The 21,317-nt window shown below is 36.1% G+C and overlaps 1 protein-coding gene across 3 annotated transcripts; it reads left to right on the forward strand.

The window, feature by feature from the left end:
* Window positions 1–135: 135 nt before the first annotated feature.
* LOC115213420 (ATM interactor-like) lies at window positions 136–21,023 on the forward strand. 3 transcript variants are annotated; one of them, XM_029782396.2, is made up of 7 exons: window positions 4,775–4,939; window positions 8,083–8,122; window positions 8,874–9,070; window positions 11,679–11,822; window positions 13,632–13,843; window positions 16,072–16,862; window positions 18,347–21,023. In XM_029782396.2, the coding sequence occupies exons 3-7, from the start codon at window positions 8,918–8,920 to the stop codon at window positions 20,275–20,277; spliced, it is 3,231 nt and encodes a 1,076-aa protein (XP_029638256.1). In that variant the 5' UTR covers window positions 4,775–4,939; window positions 8,083–8,122; window positions 8,874–8,917; the 3' UTR covers window positions 20,278–21,023. The 3 variants fall into 3 exon arrangements, with proteins under 3 accessions (XP_036363104.1, XP_029638256.1, XP_029638247.1); XM_036507211.1 differs by lacking the exons at window positions 4,775–4,939; window positions 8,083–8,122 and adding an exon at window positions 136–247; XM_029782387.2 differs by lacking the exon at window positions 8,083–8,122 and having other exon boundaries at window positions 4,776–4,939.
* Window positions 21,024–21,317: the final 294 nt, after the last annotated feature.

Consider the following 21,317-nt stretch of genomic DNA (forward strand, 5'->3'; position numbering starts at 1 on the left):
CAAAACTTAGTTGTCAGGGTAGCATCCCTTACGAACGTCGCAAATGGCAACAGGTAGAAGCAATCAGCGACCAATTATTATATTTCAGTATGTTATTGCGTTCATCTACGGACGCAGTAATTTCCACTTACACCACAGCAGAAATGATAGAGAAAGAGTCGTTCAATAGTGTCGTCCCGTTTGAGAAAACCCAGTGATAATGAATGTCTTAATCATCACACCTCTCCCATTGGTTCCAGAATTGAGGGTAAAGGGCTCTACTCCCCTTTTGACCAGGCTTTTATGGGTTTTTCCACGAGTAACCATTCGAAGCGCCTCCCCCTATTGGGAATTTCAATTGTTATTTTTTCGTTGTTATCTCTAGAATTTTTACACGGTTTTTTGCAAACGGACAAAACCCTTTGTAACTTTAGTCCTGTGTATTGTCCCTTTATGTTTTAATTATTTTTGTCAGCCCTTGTGACCAATAAACGAATTAATTATTATAAAGTTGATATTGCCCCATATTCAGCACTGTCCAGGCGGGGGAATAAGCACCTCTTACCGCATTCTTGTTATGTTTTTGTTTTTTAGTTTTTTAAAACTTTTTGGTTCGAATTCATGTTTTCAGCAACGAAGATTATGATTTTGCAAGAAAAAAATAATAATAACCTCTGATTCCAATTCTTAATTATTAAAGAGAAATGGTGAGTCCATATTCCTCTTTTAAATCTAATTTCATACATGTATCCACGTTACATCTCTGGGTATCGTGAAGTGATGGTAAACTTCCAACTAGCTGAGTATTGTTAATACAATCACAAGCGAGTATGGTTTGGTTACATGTACTTATGCTCTTTTGTTTATGTAATGACCTGCAAACAGACAATCTCTTGGCTCCCCTCACTAATGATTCAGCCGGACGTCCAGGATGTGACAGAGAGGAAAGAAGCCAGCATCAGACCCCTAGCTGGTACTCTTTACAGCCAAGACAGGAGAAATGTGAAATGAAATACCTTGCTCAAGGGTGCAATGCACCACTTGGTCCAGAAATTGAACCCATTACATTATGATCATGACCCAAACACCCTAATCACTAAGCCGCATGATATCATCACATTTCTTTACATAGTTGTGACTCTTTCCCTTTAATTCTGGTACTTTCCATTTGCAACCATATTCAATACTTTATAAGAGATGCCCTCAACATTCCACATAAGGACAGTCTTCATTTTTGGCTATTGACTCATTAATACTGACCTGACCATATTTCCAATGAAACTCATCGTGCTTCAATTAATTTTGAAAATAGTCAAGAAGTGCCCTGCCTGTGACTAACATTGGTGATCAACGCAGTGTGGATGAGCTCCGCATCTCCATTGCACTCAGAGTGGGCACCGACGTATGTGGAGAACTGAGATGTCGATGTAGTAGGCTTCTCGATTCAACAGGCCATCGTGGCTTGTCTTGCTGCCTAAATGCTGGTCGTTTCGCTCGTCACACCAAGCCAATTTAAATCATTAAGCGAGCCCTGGCTCGGGTTAATACCCCCTCAGTTCTGGAGCCTGCGGGATTATCCAGAAGTGATGGGAAGAGACCAGATGGTGTTACTCTTTGCCTCTGGGTAAGAGGTAGGTGTCTCATCTGGGATGCCAGTCTGTGACTCTTTTGTTCCCTCCCACATCCTGGATGCTGCGGTAAATGGTCACTGCTTCCGTAGCCGAACAGAACAAAATTCTTAAGTATCAGGACGTGTCAGTGAACCGTTTCTTCCAGCTAGTGACGCTTGAGACATTTAGAAAGGCTGGACCGCTAACAAAGACGTTGTCATCGCTGGCGGCTCGTCTTACCGAAGTGTCAGGTGATACCTATGAGAGTGCTTGGCTTCTCCAATGCTTTAGCCACGCCATTGCTCGTGATAATAGCGAGAGCGTGCTGGCTTGCTTCAGTAGAATCCGTTAAACCTTGCATTGACGTTTTTTTTTTTTCTTCCTTCTTTCGTCCGCTTTTTCTTCTTTATTTTCTTTCTTCGGTTTGGGATTTATATTTGAACTAGCAGTATCGCCCGGCGTTGCTCGAGTTTGTAAGGGAAATAACTATATAAGCATTTTTAGAGAGTTATAGCCAAAAAAATGCATTAAAAATGGAAAGAAAATGATGGTAAATGTTTTTAAAAATCGTTGACTCATCGTAGACATTTTTAGAGAGTTACTTCCCTTATATAATAACGAAAAAATGCATTAAAATGGAAAAAAATGATGGTAAATTTTTTTTTAAATCGTAGACTCATCGTAGACGCGCGCTAATACCCAGAAGGGCTCGATATGAATCACGACTATAAGATACCCGGTTTTGGTTAAACTGCACCGCAAAATGTGGGAGTAGTTAGGAATCTAAATCGTAGGAGACAGACACACAACTTGACTTTTATATATAAAGATATGATTTTGTATCATATATGTATTATATACATACGTGTTATATATATTGAAATAAGATTTTAAATATTATGTACCAGAATTTTTTTTAATCAAGTAATTAGAAAAATTTATTAAAATAAATGTCCGTTTTATAGCAGATGTTTGGAACATGAATGAATCAAACTTTAAAAGGAAAATTTAATGAAAGATGTTATTATTTTAGAATTGGTTAGTTTGCATTGTAGAACCAAACAGTTCTCATGCAAGTTCGAATGAAATGGGTTGAAGTGCATGGTGTAATTTTATTCATAATATTCATCTTTTACCTACAATGAAATTAGAAGTGTCCAAATATTTCCCAAAGACATTCTATGAATAAACCAAGGATATCAAAGCGGAGGTAAAGAATACGCACACCACCCATATTCGGCGTAACCCTAAACACCTGGTGTGGTTATACTTTACCTTCGCCAGAAATAAAATGCCAAGAAGAGAGCCTCAATCTGCTAAATTTTCTTTGATTTTTCAATGGATAATATAGTCTTTGATATACGATGTTTGAAAAACAAAAGTTGACGAGGTAGTAATATTTTGAATTCCTTTTCATCATGGGTCTGTTTCGCTAGAATTACTCTAGGGAAGTGTCTAAATAAGATTATTTATAAATCTTTTGAGGAAATGGAAGGCAGAGCATTCTGTAATGGCTATAACGAAAGTAGCTATTTTCTTCGGTTATTCAAGTTGCTTCAATTGATCAATAGAATAATTTAGTAAACCTGTCAGTAATGTACCTATAATAATTACTAGAAACAGCTGTAAGCCAAATTTGCTCCAAGTTATAACAAGCAGAGTACTGGAGGAATGGCTGAAATTTTGAAATGCTTTATTTGTGCGTAAATACAATAAATATTCTGCATCTGTCCCCTTGGAACGAAAGTAGCAATACATTACAAAAACAAATTGTAAGGAAATGAAATGAAATATAAATATATTTGACGCGAGAATTAATGAAGAATATATTGAGGCCGATACTACTGAAGTAAAATTTTCGGGTTTAAACCGAAATTTGAAAGATTTCTTTGGCAGTAAATGGATTGTAGATATTCAACAAAATTCTTCTATTTTTGAACTATGAAATACTGTAAGTTCGTGTTTTTTTTTAAAAATAATCAAATCATTCCGTCTACTATAGGCACAAGTGTCTGCAATTTTATGTGAGGCGGCTAGTCGTACATCGATCCCAGCACTAGTACTTCTTTCATAATCCCTAAAAGGATGAAAGGCAAAATCGGCCTCGGTGAAATTTTCAACCCAGAACGTAAAGCATGCTAACAATTTCGCTAGCTAACCACATTCTTAATAATTATTATTTCTACTGTAGGCACAAAGCCTGAAAATTTGTAAGAGGGGGACTAGTTGATAACATCGATCCTGGAATTTAAACTTAGAACGTAAAGCTGGAAGAAATACCTATTTCTTTATTACCCACAAGGGGCTAAACACAGAGGGGACAAACAAGGACAGACACACGGATTAAGTCGACCTCGGCGGAATTTGAACTCAGAACGTAGCGGCAGACGAAATACCTATTTCTTTATTACCCACAAGGGGCTAAACTGGTACTTATTTAATCGACCTCGAAAGGATGAAAGGCAAAGTCGACCTCGGCGGAATATGAACTCAGAACGTAACGGCAGACCAAATACCTATTTCTTTATTACCTACAAGGGGCTAAACATAGAGGGGACAGACAAACGGATTAAGTCAATTACATCGACCCCAGTGCGTAACTGGTACTTAATTTATCGACCCCGAAAGGATGAAAGGCAAAGTCGACCTCGGCGGAATTTGAACTCAGAACGTAGTAGCGGCAGACGAAATACCTATTTCTTTATTACCCACAAGGGGCTAAACATAGAGGGGACAGACAAACAGATTAAGTCAATTACATCGATCCCAGTGCGTAACTGGTACTTAATTTATCGACCCCGAAAGGATGAAAGGCAAAGTCGACGGAATTTGAGCTCAGAACGTTGTAGCGGCAGACGAAATACCTATTTCTTTATTACCCACAAGGGGCTAAACACAGAGGGGACAAACAAGGACAGACATAGGTATTAAGTCGATTACATCGATCCCCAGTGCTTAACTGGTACTTAATTCATCGACCCCGAAAGGATGAAAGGCAAAGTCGACCTCGGCGGAATTTGAACTCAGAACGTAGTAGCGGCAGACGAAATACCGCTAAGCATTCTATTCAACGCGTTAATAATTCAGCCAACTCGCCGCCTTAATAAATAAATAAATAATCAAATTGGAAGACCAAAATGGTAAATACAGATATAAAAAGTTGATCAAACATTGCCTAAGGGAGCTAACTATCATCATTTCCGGTTTACTGATTCGATCAACGCCGGTAAACATTGTATGTTTTGTGCTGACATGTCAACTACCTCGACAGAATATTTTGATAAAATGATTATCCTTATTGGCATTTACCAGGTATTTTGAACCACCTAATGTCAAATGATACACACAAGGTATATATACCAAATGTATATTTTTTATAAATTAATTTTATCGTGGTAAGTAAATTAAGATAATGGATTTAATATCAACTACGACGTAGGATTATTATTGTGGTAGTGATGATTATCGTAGATGAAATATATCTTTAATTGCGTTTTTTCACGCCACGATATTATGAATTCAACTTTACTAACGACTAAATATTTTATAACTTTAACTTTTTGATAATTTTTTGTAATAATAATTATTTATAATTTCGAATTTTCACTACAAGAACAGACCAAAAAAAAAAAGAAAAAAAATTGAAATTTCTGTGTACAATGATGCATAGAAGTAAGGTTTCATTGATTTATGAAAAATGCATAAGAACTAGTCATGTGGATATAGGTTCTTCAGAAGATGACTTGCATTTACTCATGAAAATTCCACAGAAAACATCGAAATCAAAAATAGGGGGCGGGGTACAATATTATTCGAGTGTAAAAAAAAAAAAGGAAGTGGGTAAGGAAATAAAATATGTTACTGATTTTTACGCACAAAATTAGGGTCATATATATATATCCGAGATCGAATAATTAAATAAGATAAACTAGAGGCCACACAACCGAATTAGGGGATCTGAGAATAGAATGGAACAACTCCAAAGCCAGACTGGATTGCTTGTAAAAGAAATTTTAAAAATTAGGTAAATTATTATTGCAAAGCATAAGCAAGGCTATATAAGAGAAGGGAATAAAATCGAATGAATTGTTTCCGTAACCCACGCTGGTACTTATGTTTTGTGAAATGCGTAGGGATTTGAATGCAAAACATCAAAAGACGAATGAAGTAGCATTAAGCAGAGTCCGAAACTGTGCTTAGTAACATTCATGTGATTAGTAAGGTGATAAATTATTTTGGTGGGGCTTATTTGTATAGGTTATGCAAGTCCTTCGTTGAATTTTTTTTTTTTTTTTTTTTAAATGATCAATATCAAATCCAGTTAAAGCGGCGTTCGATAGAAGCACATAATTATAACCGTAATCAAAGTAATTCAGTGGTAGTAGTCGGTTGAGCATTTCATTCCCTTAACTGGGATAACTTCAATTAAATGTAAATTTCCCTATCAAAACATTGGGTCATTTGCCTACCGTTGTCATTCTTCAAATGTCTCTGGAACTTCAAGCGTTCACCTAAAGCACGTAGAGACTGAAGGAATCGTTACTTTCACCAACATCCATGTCTGCTTGTACCAGAACGGTCAAATTCGCAGAATCTGGAAATTGTTTAAGATTATAACAATTCTAAAGCCCAACAAAAACTCAAGTGAAGTAGCATTACACTAAACTCGACCCATCAGCCTGCTATGCACACCCTAAAAAAAAATTCTAAAAAAGCTCATCCTTGACAACGCTAAATCACACCTTTCTGAATTAGAACTTGGGTTGAGACCACTACGATACTGACAAACTTAACAGAAAAATACTTGTCAGATTTGATAACAGAAAATCCCCACCCACATGCATCATCCTAACTTCCATCTACATCAATGGTTCTCAACCAGGATTCATGTAAGGCTTTTGGGGTTCCTTGCAAGCGAAATAATAAATTGAGGCTCCACAGTTGTATTTTAGGGGTCCATGAAAAAAATTTGGTTTAGATGTATTTATTGCAAGAAACTGATGGGTTTCTTTCCCTAACGTTTTACATATTTCAGCTTAACCTAGTTAATGTGTGAAAAACAAAATAGGGATTTTGAAATAAGTATGTATAAAGCTAGTTTTTTAACATCAAATGGCTATGGGGTTCACCAGAATAAAATAGTAATCAAAGGGGTCCATTATTTGAGAAACACTGATTTAGCCTAAATTTGAGACACCAGCAAAAGACGGATTTCGACTGATGTACTTGCGTGTACAAATGCACGTTCCTACGGCTTTATTGATTGCATTCTCGCCTGGAATCGATTTTTGTAATTTTTTCAAGACTTATACACGCCCTGATACCGTTAGTATCTACATATCAAATTTGAGTGCAATCGGATGGAGGATGCCCGAGATCCTAGAAGACACACACACAGACAGAATGGATTTTATATAATAGATATCTCATGTTCAGATGGGCCAGATCTGGCCTCTTACACTGTCATTCTAAAAATAAGGAATCACATCAAAATCTCAAAGCCATAGGATAATGCATGATTTATACAAAACAGTGTGAATAAATATTACATTTTGACAGAGTAACTTGAATGCTTAAGGTTAAGTGATATTGTTAAGGACACTGTTAGTAGGGTTAGTCTCTTAGTTTGAGTGATCAGAGAAGGTTCTTGTATTTGGTAATTCTGTGTACATAGTACTGAGGTAGGTGGAATGGCCAAAGAGGTATTTTTGTGGGGTGGGGGGCAGGAATTTGGAAGTAGAACAAACAGCAAACAGATGACTTCATTAGCAGGAATGTTACTTATAATGCCTCTTGGTTGTGGAATGGTGGGTAAGAAAGAGGGCTCTGCAAAGTTAGTGAAGACCTGCTGGGCTTATAAGAAAATTCCTTTTGCAAGTTGAGAGACAAAAGAAATTGCAAGTTATAAATTCATAATTTTTTTTTTTTTCAACTTATAGTTCACTTGGTCAGTTAACTACTCCCCCCAGTTGGTGATAGACCATCAGGAGGGGTATAGGAGTTTGTCTAGGTACTGTACTATACACTGTTTTATGCCTATGTTGCAATGGTTTGATGGAATATGATACTTCAGCTATTGAAGAAAGCAGTGAGCTGCAACACAGCTACTTAGCTGAGTTTCTGATACTCTGGGTTTTATGCAATTAAAATCTACTTTGGATTATGTTTAAAACTTTAGTTTTATTGCAATACTTTCTTTCTTCATGTGTATGGTGTTTTTTTGTTGTTGTTTTTTTGCCAGTCATAAACCCATATCAACTGTACTTGCATTGTCACTTTGTTAGATAATAGATATGTACTTTGTAATTAACAAACATACACAATCTGTGGATGTGAGTGCACAAACAACAATTTTAATGACATCATAAAAATGACAGCAATTTAAAGAATTTTCCTCATAGTTTTTAGTATCGTTTTCCTTGTTTATTATCATTTATAGAATTTCGACTATTCCCTGGATTGAGGTTATTTATATTGCATTTCCTTTTCACAGCTCTGAAGAAAATGTGATCATTTGACTTTAATTATTCAGTGTAAGTTCCTGATCATTTTGAAATAATTATCTTCAGATTTGTTTTATGTTACATACAAGCAAATAATACCATGCACACACATACACACACACAATTTTATGAAAAAGAATTTCTTTACATTCAAACTTCAAATCTTCTATTTCATCAATATCTAACTGTGTGTGTATGTGTGTAAGTATATGTGTTTGTATGCATGTATGTATGTGTGTGTATGTATGTATCTACTTACTTGCTTGTTGGAATGGAGACAATGTAGGATAAAGAGAACATTCTAGCCTTGTTGGGGGCCAGGCAACCTCTTGAATCCAAATTTCATGTTTAAAAGTCATCCAGTGCAACCTGTAAAGTGATAGATGAACAAACAGAGACAACATTGAGTAGAGAGCACTCATTAGTCTTACTGAAGACAAGACAACCCTTCTAGTTCTGGTGCTATGATAAAATGTACCCAATGTTCTCGGTAACATGCTTTACAACAGGAAGGGTATCCAGTTGTGGAAAGCATGTCAAAAATGGAATATATGAGTGAGGTTTGGCCTTTAACTTGTCTAGGAAGGCTGAAATCCAAATAGGAACTGGCCCAGACCATAATGACTCCTCAAACCCATGCCAACATAGGATAGCAGGCATAAAATGATGATGCATATGCATGTACACATACATTCATACAGTTTTTGTTTTATCTTACCCCACTTCCTCCACCATGCACTGTTATATATAATATCATGGTAATCCTTACAAATGATTTCAGGTAAACGGTCAGTTATCTGATGCTGTATATCTGCTACAAGAAGGATGGTCAGCAGCGTAATTAAAGTGTGTCCTAACCCTGAAGAATTGTCTGTTGTCCGAGTGAACATTCCATGTCCAGTATACGGCTGCTCAAGCATCTTACCTCATGCAGGCTCTCTACGTATTCACCTTTCAAAAACCCACAGAATAACAGAGGTAAGTGAATTACTTTATCATATTTGGACAGTTTATAAATCATCATTTGACATCCATTGTCCATGTTGGCATGGATTGGATGGCTTGACTAGGGCTGGTAGGCTGAGGGGTTGCTTCAGACTCCAGTCAGATTTGTCATGGTTTCTATGACTGGATGCCCTTCGTAATACCAACCACTCTGAGAGTGTACTGGGTGCTTTTACATGCCAGTTGCATGACACCAGTATTTGCCACGACTACGATTTCACTTCACGTGATGGGTCTTCTTTTCAAGCACAGCATATTGCCAAAGGTCCCAGTCATTTGTCATTGCCTCGCTGAGGCCCAACACTTGAAAGGTGCTTTTTACATGCCACCAGCACTGCTGAACACACATCTGATTAATCATCCCTTCAGTGTGATGTGGGATCAGTAACTACTACTAGCCAGGCAAATGGAAGTGTACAGGTTAAAATAAAATATCTTCTATTTATTTACACATCATTGTAGATTACATAATTGTTAAGAAGTTTTTATTACAACCATGTGGTTGTAATACTGTAGTTACAGAGACATAAACGCAGCAACACCAGTTATCAAGCAGTGGTGAGAGACAACCAACACACACTTGTGTGAAGTATATATATAATGAAGATGAGCAGAACAGAGAATTGCACATTCATATTTTATTATACAGTAATTTACATCATTATGGATGTCCAAATCTCTGCTCTCCTGATTTTCATTAATTTCATTATTTTCTCTACAGAAACTAGGCAGTCCCTAAAAGGATGTTCAGATTTACCAAGCAAGGATAATAACCGAGTCTAGTAAATTATAACTAACTTGAACATCACCAACATTCGTTGTGGCTAGCTGGCATTGAGAATGGATCTAAGAGTTAACATGGTAACCATCAAGACTATATATCCCTTGAAACCATTTATATATATATGTATATGTACGACAGGTTTCTTTCAGTTTCCATCTACCAGATCCATTCACAAGGCTTTGGTTGGCCTGAGGCTATAGTAGAAGACATATGCTCAAGGTGCCACACAGTGGGACTGAACCCATAACCACGTGGTTGCGAAGCAAGCTTCCTACCACACAACCATGTCTATGCCTAATGTAATTTCATTAGAAAGTATCCAAAATTTCCCAAATTCTCTAAGTTTTTTCAATAGCACTGTAATAAATTCCTAAGACTGTCTGCTAGTTTTGGTTGATATATGAATCTTTTTTATATTCTCCTGTAAATCGACTGTATCTTCTACTCAGGTTGATTATATAATATTATAGGATTTGTTTTGATCCTTTTATATAATACTGGCAAATGCAGCCATCCTTTGGACAGTTTAAGTTACTATGGTGGTACTTTTTTCACTGAATAATTGAACTACACAGCAATACACATATAAAAAAATATAGAAAACTATAGAAAATATAGACAATTACAACATATAAATAAATAATAAGTACAAAAAATGTGAAAACAACTAAAAAATATTCTGTAATGCAAATATACGACCATATAGATTAAAAAAGTATGGAAAACAGTCAAAAGAAATAGACAAAATTCTTTCATTTTTATAATATTCTCTAATGAAAACTCAAATTATACACATAAAAAAATATAGAAAGTAATAATATAGAATTATAACATATAAATAAATAGGCACGTGAACAAACATTTGAGCGAGGTCGTTGCCAGTGCCACCGCACTGGCTCCTGTGCAGGTGGCACGTAAAAAACACGATTTGAGCTTGGCCGTTGCCAGTACTGCCTGACTGGCCCCCATGCCGGTGGTACATAAAAGCACCCATTACACGCTCGGAGTGGTTGGCTTTAGGAAGGGCATCAAGCTGTAGAAACTGCAAGATCAAGATTGGAGCCTGGTGCAGCCATCTGGCTCACCAGTCCTTAGTCAAATCGTCCAACCCATGCTAGCATGGAAAGCGGACATTAAACGATGATGATGATGAATAAATGAAAAACGTGTGATAACCACTAAAGAAATATTCTTTAATGCCAATATTTTTCCATATAGATTAAAAAAGTATGGATGACCCTACATACAAAATAAATTATGTTCATACAACAAATTTGGATAAGTCTTATGAATTAACATAAACATTTATTTACTTGAAAGAAAATTACTGGAGACATAACATATGTTGTGCTAAAAATAACAGCTAAATAAGTTTTGGGGATAAATCTTTTAAATTAACATAAACATTTATTTACATGAATACAAAATGACAGCTTCCAAATCTTATTTCCTGACTGGGTCACCACGCAGGTGGAAAGTTGAAATAAATAAATAGAAAAAAATTCTTTCACTTTTACAAAAAAGATTAAAATAAGTATGGAAGGCCCTGCATATGAAAAACTATGTCCATTTATGTGGGAGCTCTGGGCAAAATGTTATAGTTCATGACCATCCTTGGAACATAAGTGATGTGTGTATAAATTTTGGAGAAAATTGGTTGAGAATTGAGGAAATGTATGTGTTAGCCATTATACATACACATAATGTGATTTATATATACTAGATCAGTATGGTATTAGATTTTTGTTTACATTTCTGGGTGAATCATAAAGGAAGGCAATGTTAATTTCTCTTCAGAGATCTGATAAGAATGATTTGGACAACAATTGCAGTGATAATCATTCACAAAATGTGGTCAAACAATACCACTGTCCAGTACAAAGCTGTGTATACAATGTTTCATCAAAAAGGCATTTTGCATCCAAAAAGCTACTGAAGCAGGTGAGTTTATTTATAATTTTTTTTTCTGAATTTTTGGAAATATTTTTTTCACTCATTCACAAATGTTTATATATGATATTATTGATTAGTCCCAGGTCACCTCTGATGAAGCAGATTATAATAAAGAATTCCAGCTAAGACAGTCTCATCTTATTTCTAAACAAATGTATCAAAAACTGCATATATCTCTAATATGGCAATTTTTTGAGGTATTTGGCTATTATTTCTAACTGGTCTAGTGGTTATGTAAGAGGCTCCCTTATTGGCTCATTTATATAAATATTTAAATTTTATCATCATATGTATGCTAATACTGAAAGCCTTTGCTATTCTGAAAATTATACTGTTAGTATGAGGGCCTTTATTTGCATATTTTATTTGTTATTTTTCAAATCGCTCAACTATGACAGAGATAGAAGTCTTAATTTTTAAGCTTCTCTTTTATCTGTTTCATGCTGGGTCACTGTCTTGAAAAACTTTTAGTCAAATATATCACCCCAGTACTTATTTTGTTTTTAAACCTAGTACTCATTCTATCAGTGTCTGTGTCTTTTTGCCGAACTGCTAAGTTACAGGGACATAAACACACCAACACCGGTTGTCAAGCAGCGGTGAGAGACAACCAACACACACATAGTTGGTTCTTCTTTCTAGTTAGGCTAAAAATGAAACAACTGGAATTAGGTACCTTGCCAAAATGCCCTGAGCAAACTTAAATGCCACAAATGAGTTGCTGAAAAGAGAAATAATGAAAGGCATGTTGCTGTGCAGACTTGTCAAATTCATACAATATAAAGAAGCAGGCTTTAATAATTGAGGAATTGAGGTTTTTTTTGGGTTTTTTTTGGCTCTGTCACCTGACTGGCTCCTGTGCCGGTGGCACGTAAAAAGCACCCGCTACACTCTCGGAGTGGTTAGCGTTAGGAAGGGCATCCAGCTATAGAAACTCTGCCAGATCAAGATGGAAGCCTGGTACAGCCATCTGGTTCGCCATCCCTCAGTCAAATCGTCCAACCCATGCTAGCATGGAAAGTGGACGTTAAACGATGATGATGATGAGTTCCTGTAAATGAGACTTCTAGAATAAAATCATTTTGTGGCTGTGATATAGATACTTTAAAGTTTGTAACCCTTTTTGTTTCCACCCTGCTTGAGACTGCCCCTAGTTCTAAGCCACAAACATCCTGTTTTAAAGTGTCTAAATTAAAATCTCCCATCAAAGTTTCATGCTAACTGAAGTTCCAAGCACCAGCTTATACTGACAAAATTATTTTACTAAATTCTTAATTATTCTAAGGATTAATTAAAAGAAAGGGAGTATATTTCAACAAAAATATGATAATGAAAAGGTTAAAATATAGGTGACTGTGGTAGGATATAACCGCCACAAGGTCCAGTCCTTGTTGCAGTGTGGTAGCTTACATGCTTCAGTGATGTTAAGGACTATACCAACAGAATGCAAGCTCCTAAAAGGGCCTCCAGTGCTGGGCAGGTCAAATGTTAGAAGTCATATTATTAAAGACAACCTCTTGCCAGAGGTCTAAAATGTTTACACAGGGCCAACACTCCTACATAGAAAAAAGCAAAAGTTACAGAAGCATTGATGATAATTCAAAACCAACAAGACCTGGACAATGACAGATAGGCCACACATTAACCCTTTTCTTAACTATTTATTTTGAGATGCTGTATTTCTTTCAATGCCTTCTTATGTTGGAGACAATTTAAATTTCGTTAGAATCCTTAATTTATGTAAATCTGTAATTAGAACATATTTAATAACTTTTGTATTTTTTTTATTTTGACCAGCATTACATGAAGGTTCATGCTGACAAGAAACATAAGTGTCCAAAATGTGGTCAGGGCTTTGGATTGGATCGGGATTGTCGCCGACACTTTGCAACATGTGGCATGATCTTCCGCTGCAAGACCTGTGATTGCCCTTTCAGCAGTGCAGAGGCAACTATCAACCATTGCAATCTCAAGCAACATGAGATTCCAGCTGAATGCAAAACTATTAGGTAAATCTTTAAATTTCCTTAGCTTCTTGTTTCTCTTTCTGTCTATGGATTCTTCAGTAATTACTATGGCCTAGTGGTTAAGGTGTTGTATTTATGATTATGATTATGAGTTTGTGGTTTTGATTCCCAGACCGGGTGGTATGTTGTGTGCTTGAGCAAAACACTTTGTTTCCCATTACTCTGTGATCACTTCAACATTTGTTGTATGGCCCACCATGCACCTGCGTAAGCAATGTTGATTTGATGGAGGGAGTGAGCTCATCATTATCATCATTGTTCGACCGTAGTCGAGACAATGGAATTTACCATGCTTCGCCAAACTTCATGGTCCATCATAGCATTACAGAGGTAGGGGAGTGTGCGCCCCCTGGTATTGCGAGTAGATGGCTTCCAGAGGAGAAGAGGAGAAATTGCCTCGTTTTCAGCTCTACAACAATGTCCAGCAAACTGGACTCTCCTACCTTTCACAAGAGATGACACAGGTGGTAGTTTCCCATATATTTGCATTTTGGTTGGATGACACTTCCACGAGAGATTTTGAGCTCTCATAAGGAGGCGAGTGTAGGTTCCATCCAACCAACCAGCCTGAGTGATCTCATGTACAGCACAAACATTTAATCACTATAAAAAAATCATCTGTGCAGGTTGTTCAGGAAGAAATTTCAGAATTATCTTCCTTGGACTCGAGATTACCAAGAAGAATTACCAATAATTGCAAAATGATTCTTAAAATTATTCATAACTTATTTAGTCAAATTCTACTTTCTCACCAAATTCGTTTTGCTCTATTATCTCAGTTCAGCATGGTTTCTGTAGCTGGATGCCCTTCTTCATACCAACCACTTTACAAAATGTACTGGGTGTTTTTTCTGTGGCACCAACACTAGTGATGTTGCCATGTAACTTGCTAGACCAAAGAGTTCCACTCACTGATAAGGAACATAGGAGAGAGGGAGGTGATTTTATGTAATGTATTGAGAAGTTAAGGTATGATGGGACAGGAGCAGGTTTGTTGTTGTAAGGGAAATATATGACTACTTCATATTATATGAAGACAGGTGGAGGTAAGTGAAGTGGAGATAGAAAAAGAGATGAAGATTATGGTGACAAGGTGTTCAAGCCTACCCTCAAAGTACAAGACGGTGAATAGAAGAGAGCGTGGGGACAGAACATCACAAAGGGTAGTGGAGGGATAATGGTTCCAGAGTGTGCAAGGTGAGTTGAGATATGGTTATTGGAAGTAGTGGTGAATCTAGTAAATGATAAAGAAGGGTCGGGATGGCTGATAGGACATATGAATGGAGGACAACTGTAATAAGAATAAGGCATGGATGTCAATAGAAATTGCTGAGGGGAAAGTAAGTGATGAGCAGCAGAATAATACAATAAATAAGGAAGGGTTGAGAGCTAGGGAAATGACAAAGAGTTGGATGGGTATAAGGTTGCAATCTATACTCTTGATATATTTTCCATAGCTATGAATATAATCATGCAAACCTTATCCATTGACAAATTTTATATAACCATAATTTTTATCTGGTTTTGTGTTTTTCTTATATATAATAATTCTGTAGTCTCTTTGCAAATGTTTGCTTCTAGTGTTCAGGAGTGGCTGTGTGGTAAGTAGCTTGCTTACCAACCACATGTTTTTGGGTTCAGTCCCACTGCGTGGCACCTTGGGCCAATGTCTTCTACTATAGCCTCAGGCTGACTAAAGCCTTGTGAGTGGATTTGGTAGACAGAAACTGAAAGAAACCTGTCATATATATGTATGTGTGTATATATATATATATATATATATATATATATATATATATATATATATAATATATATATATATATATATATATATATATATATATATATATGTATGTATGCATGCATGTATGTATATGTTTGTGTGTCTGTGTTTGTCCCCCCAGCATCACTTGGCAACCAATGCTGGTGTGTTTACGTCCCTGTAACTTAGCAGTTTCGCAAAAGAGACCAATAGAATAAGTACTAGGCTTACAAAGAATAAGTCATGGGGCGCTCCAGCATGGCTGCAGTCAAATGATTGAAACAAGTAAAAGAGTAAATGTGTTAATGTCAAAAGACACATTGTAAACTATGCATTTAGTCTATAGTCGCATTTATTTCTGTGTAAGTAAAATTGTCAGAACAGCACTAATTAAGTAGTTTTATAAAGTAATGGCTTACAATTAAGTATATCTGTTTTTGTTTTTCAGATCAGGAAAGACAACACCTGTCAGCGTTGCTCCAACTTTTATCATCTTACATACATCACCATCTGCACTTACTTCACAGTCTGCTAAAACGGTTACTCCAACAACTTTTACATCTCAGCTGAGACCTTTACTTCCCAAACCAGTTATCAAAACTACATTACTTTCAAGATCAGAGCCATTAGTTGTAAGTGGTGATGGAACAAGCAGTTTTACTCATCTTTTAAATCCAGGATTGAATAAAACTCATTTAACTGAGTCAAACAATGTATGCATTCAAACTGAGAACCAATTAGATAACACAATGATGTCCTATCCGACTTTAGAGAATCACCTGTACAAGAGGACCAATTGGCAAGAAACCAATGACCAAACAGACAGTACTCTATTTGCGGGTATAAACCAAAAATCTGTCAAAAGATTGTCTGAAGATGCTATTTATTCACTGAACAAATTTACATCATCTACAGGTATCCAAACTGCAGTAAGTGTACCACCTGTGAAAAAGAAATCTCTTCACAATATGGTGGGGACTCAGACAATGGGTGATTATATCCTTACAACAGCTATGTCTTCAGCACAAATACCTATCCAACAGGTATCCCAAGCATCTCAAGCTAACTCTCATTGCAAAGTAGCAAAGAATCAAAATACAGAGTCCAGCCATACCCAAACAATGGATGTTAAATCTTCCAAGTGGAAGAAAAGGCGACACTCTTTCTCTTGGCAAGAAAATTTGGATGAAATACAAATCCATGAAAATACTCAGAATTTACTTCTTTTCAAAGACACAGGTAAATACATTTCTTATGCATTTTTGACCATAAACTTACTCTTTAACACTATATATGAGGTCACCTCTAACAATCTACAATCATACGCAAATGATAACCCCCATTCAGTTCTTTCTAAGCTTCCACACCCAAGCATCATTCATATGTGACCCAGACACTTCATATCAAATTTACATTAATTTCTATTATTTTACTACCCACAAGGGGCTAAACATAGAGTGGACAAACAAGGACAGACAAAGGGATTAAGTCGATTACATTGACCCCAGTGCGTAACTGGTACTTAATTTATCAACCCCGAAAAGATGAAAGGCAAAGTCAACCTCGGCGGAATTTGAACTCGCAATGTAACGGCAGACGAAATACCGCTAAGCATTTTGGCTGGTGTGCTAACGTTTCTGCCAGCTTGCTGCCTTAAATCTACATTAATTTCATTAAAAGAAACCTCAAAAACGTCTTTCAGTGGTGTCATACCTATCTTGTCACTTTTGACAGGACTAAGACACCAATTGCTACAGACATGAAGAAAATACTGGTCACCCCCACCCACCCTTAAACATTAGGAATAGCATGCAACTAGAATCCTCAAGATCACTACAAATGCTAGGCCTCGTCATCACTAAGGATCTTTTCTGGGAAATGCCTATCCTCAACATAGCCAAACTGTGTTACAAAGACTGGCCTTCAGAACCAGAAAATACTTCATCATCCCCACCAACTACTCAAGACCCACAATGGAGTTCTGCTCCTACATCTGGGACAGTGCTACTGTTATACACACATGCATGTATGTGTGTGCACAACACACACACACAACATGAACTAATTCAAAGAAAGCTTGATTGGTATGAAGTTGCTCATGAACATATTCTATACTCTGGCTCACTGATGCATTGTCTCTTCTACCTTTTCTACTACTACTACTACTACCGTAGCTTTTGCTTCTTGTAGCTAACTGGTCTTGTCCCACCTTATTCAGACACTTTTGACCCTAACATATCTCCTCTTGTCTCCTGTTTTGTATCCCCTTCCAGGCTGTGTACTAATCACTATACCTGGACCTTACTCCACAGAATGTTTGCGCCATGAAATTCCTGCCTTGCTTTTGCTTTTGTTGCAGTTTTTTCTTGTAGTTGTTCAAGTGGAATGTTAACTGCATAAGTTTCACCAGTTTCAGAGAGTGTACAAAGGCTACAGCATTGCCCCTTCAGACCAAACCCAAAATGTAACAGAAAAAAAATTATTTTTCTGACAGCTTTACACTTCAAGAACCATGCCATCTTAAATTAACGTAAATAAGACTATTGCTTAATTATTAATATTATTGTACAAGATTATCTTGTATAGAAAGAGTTTGTTAGTTAATTGTTTTTAGATTTATGTATGATTTTTATTGAGGCAGTTATTCGCTTTTGTTATTCAAGTTTATAATTAACATAATTTATTACAAAATGTCTCTTAATTTATCCTTTTCTTTAACTTAGGTTCAACAAGTGAACTTACTGACAATCATACCCAAACAATATCAGAGAGTGTACCAGCTATTTCAACCCAGACTAATATGACTTGTCTTATGAACTCTTGGCAAAATGGGAAAGTAACTTCTGATAACAACACTTCCTTCAATAGTCAGCAAAGTACTGAGACCCAAACAATCAGCTCGGTCTTACAGAAGATGATGAACAAAAATGAGGACAGTTTCTATCAGTTAGCTACCCCTTACAATGAAGAATCCAGTACAGAACAATCATCCTTTCCTCCAATTGATTCTGACAATTCAAAGGCAGCTCTACCAAACACTATCAATTCTTCACTGCAGACTAATACTGCCATGGACTTACTCTATTCTCCATTATCAAGTGACACTGATTCAACAATTAATAGACAAGTATCTTCTGATAATTACCAAGCTTTTAATTCTGAATTAACTCCAGCTTTGGATGACAGTAACTGTGCAAGTTTGCTGAATTCCATAGCAGACCAAAATGCAAGTGATAATTACATATGTGAAAATGAAGAAATGCAATCAAATGTTGTCAACAATGAGTCTGTAGAAAGCATTAGAAATAAGAATGAGATATCTGAATCTAGTAGTGCAATTTCTTTTAGCTTTATTAATCAAAGCCTTGACACTAATGAGTGTTCCTTGAGCAGCTTTTCATCTTCAAGGCAACACCATGGTGCTTTAGCTAGCTTTTCCAATTTACAGAACATAAATCAAGAATCAGAAGATAATCAAAGAAATAATCAAGAAAATACTACCAACTTGTTGAATTCTTTGGTTGACAAAGATCCAATTTTGTACAGTAGCACTAGTTTCGCTGATATTGGGGACTCCAGTGATGCCCTAAAATATCCTCAGATGGAATCGTTTGACAATGTGCAGGCTTTTACCACATCAACAACACCACCTTTGGATATAACCGATGCCTCGTTGTTATCATTTGATAAAAGACTCAACACTACTAACAGGAATAACAACACTGATAACTATCTTATTCAACCAGAATCTGCTAAGAATAAAAATAAAATCTCTCAAAATTCAGATATAGGAAACATATCCAACAAATCATTCTTTGATAGTTCTCTGGAGAACGGAATGGCTGGAAATAACAAGACACAATCAGAGAAAATCTACTTTGATTCTTCAAAGAATGCTGAGATTAACTTCCCATCTGGCGAATTCTATTTAAGCAATCCAAATGTTAGCCCAGTTCAGTGTAATCAAAGTCTTTCTGAAAAACTATTTAGCTCTGAGAAAGGTGTTGGTACAGATTCCTGCATTAACCATTACACTGATATATCTTCAACTGCCAGCAGTTTCTACAACACAACCAATGATGTTTTGAATGATGCAGAGAACAAAGATAGCTCAACGTCTATGAATGATGTGATAGAAGATGCTAGAAACAGAATTTCTATGAGTTCTCTTTCGAGTGCTGAATGTAATCCAATGATTTCTAGGGAGTTCCCACCAATGGTGGCTAACAGTGAAGTACAGACGCTTGCATTAGACGACAACATTGAAGCTCTGTTGAACAATTCCGAACACTCGCGGTCCTCATCTGTCATCGACATGCACACACAAACCGTCGAAGATATTTTGGACTTGTTTGGAAACAACATGGAAACCCAAACGGCTGTTGATGATACATTCTTACTTGGACTTGAATTCTCTGACATTGAAACTCAGACGACAGCTGGAGATCTTGATTCAGTAGAAAGTCGCTGTCTGATTACTGCAGGAACCCAAACAACATTTTCAAATCTCAATCTCAGTCAAGATGTTGAGTTCTCTGATATGGAAACCCAGACTGGCTTTACCATGATGGACCTGGATACTTTTCTCACTGATTCACATACGCAAACAACATTTGGAGAGCTAGAAGACTTTCTCTGTGGCTTTAATTCTTAAGTGTAAACAAAAACAGCAGCTAAAATATTCTGTTTTTCGTCGTTGTTGCATCTATTATTTGTTATAATATTTGAGCTGAGCGATAAAAAAGATAGACAGAAACTACACTACAAAGTATTAAATAATTCACTGAATTAAGACAGAGTTTTGTTTTTAGAAACTACTTGTGTCTTAATTGACTGCTAAATGATCAAAATACATCTTGTTTTTGTGCTAATTATAACAGAAAATAATTTTGTTTTAATTTTATTCTGTTGCATAGAGTAGTAAGGTAGCATGGTTAAAGTGTTAGACTAAGTATTTCATAGCTTAATATCAGCTCTCTATATTCTAAACTTGAATTTGGCTATTTTTAATTTCCTTTTATCCCTTCAGTATCTATAAAATAAGCACAAGAAAAATATAATCTCTCTCTATAGCAATATGTAATTTGCTTAGATTTCTAAGAATTAATAATGCACTTAAAACAACTAATTATAGTTATGTCAGATCACGGATTTCAGAATTTCTGGACCACCATTAGCTATCCTCTTCATTTTCAAGATATAGTTTATTTATTTATTTATTTATTGTACATTTGTTTAAACACTTGATGTTTTTTTTTTGTTTTTTGTTTCCATGTGATAATAATTTAAAAAACAAACACAGAAAAGGCAAAAACAGGACAAATTTAGTGTTCTGATTATTGTATATTTTATTTTGCAAATTTAATGATATTGGTTTCAAGTAAAGATACATTGAACATATCAAATGTGGTTTTCCTTCTTACCATTCTTAATGCATCAGCATTTATTTTACATTTTATTTTGAATTTACTGAATCAATAATATCATTGTCATTGCATCTGTATTTAATTTCTTATTTCTTTACTGCCCACAAGGGGCTACACACAGAGGGGACAAACAAGGATAGAAAAACGGATTAAGTCGATTATATCGACCCCAGTGCATAACTGGTACTTATTTAATCGACTCCGAAAGGATGAAAGGCAAAGTTAGCCTTGGCAGAATTTGAACTCAGAACGTAGCGGCAGACGAAAT

The sequence above is a fragment of the Octopus sinensis genome, linkage group LG1 (assembly GCF_006345805.1).
Source record: "Octopus sinensis linkage group LG1, ASM634580v1, whole genome shotgun sequence".
In the NCBI taxonomy this organism is placed as follows: Eukaryota; Metazoa; Mollusca; class Cephalopoda; order Octopoda; family Octopodidae; genus Octopus; species Octopus sinensis.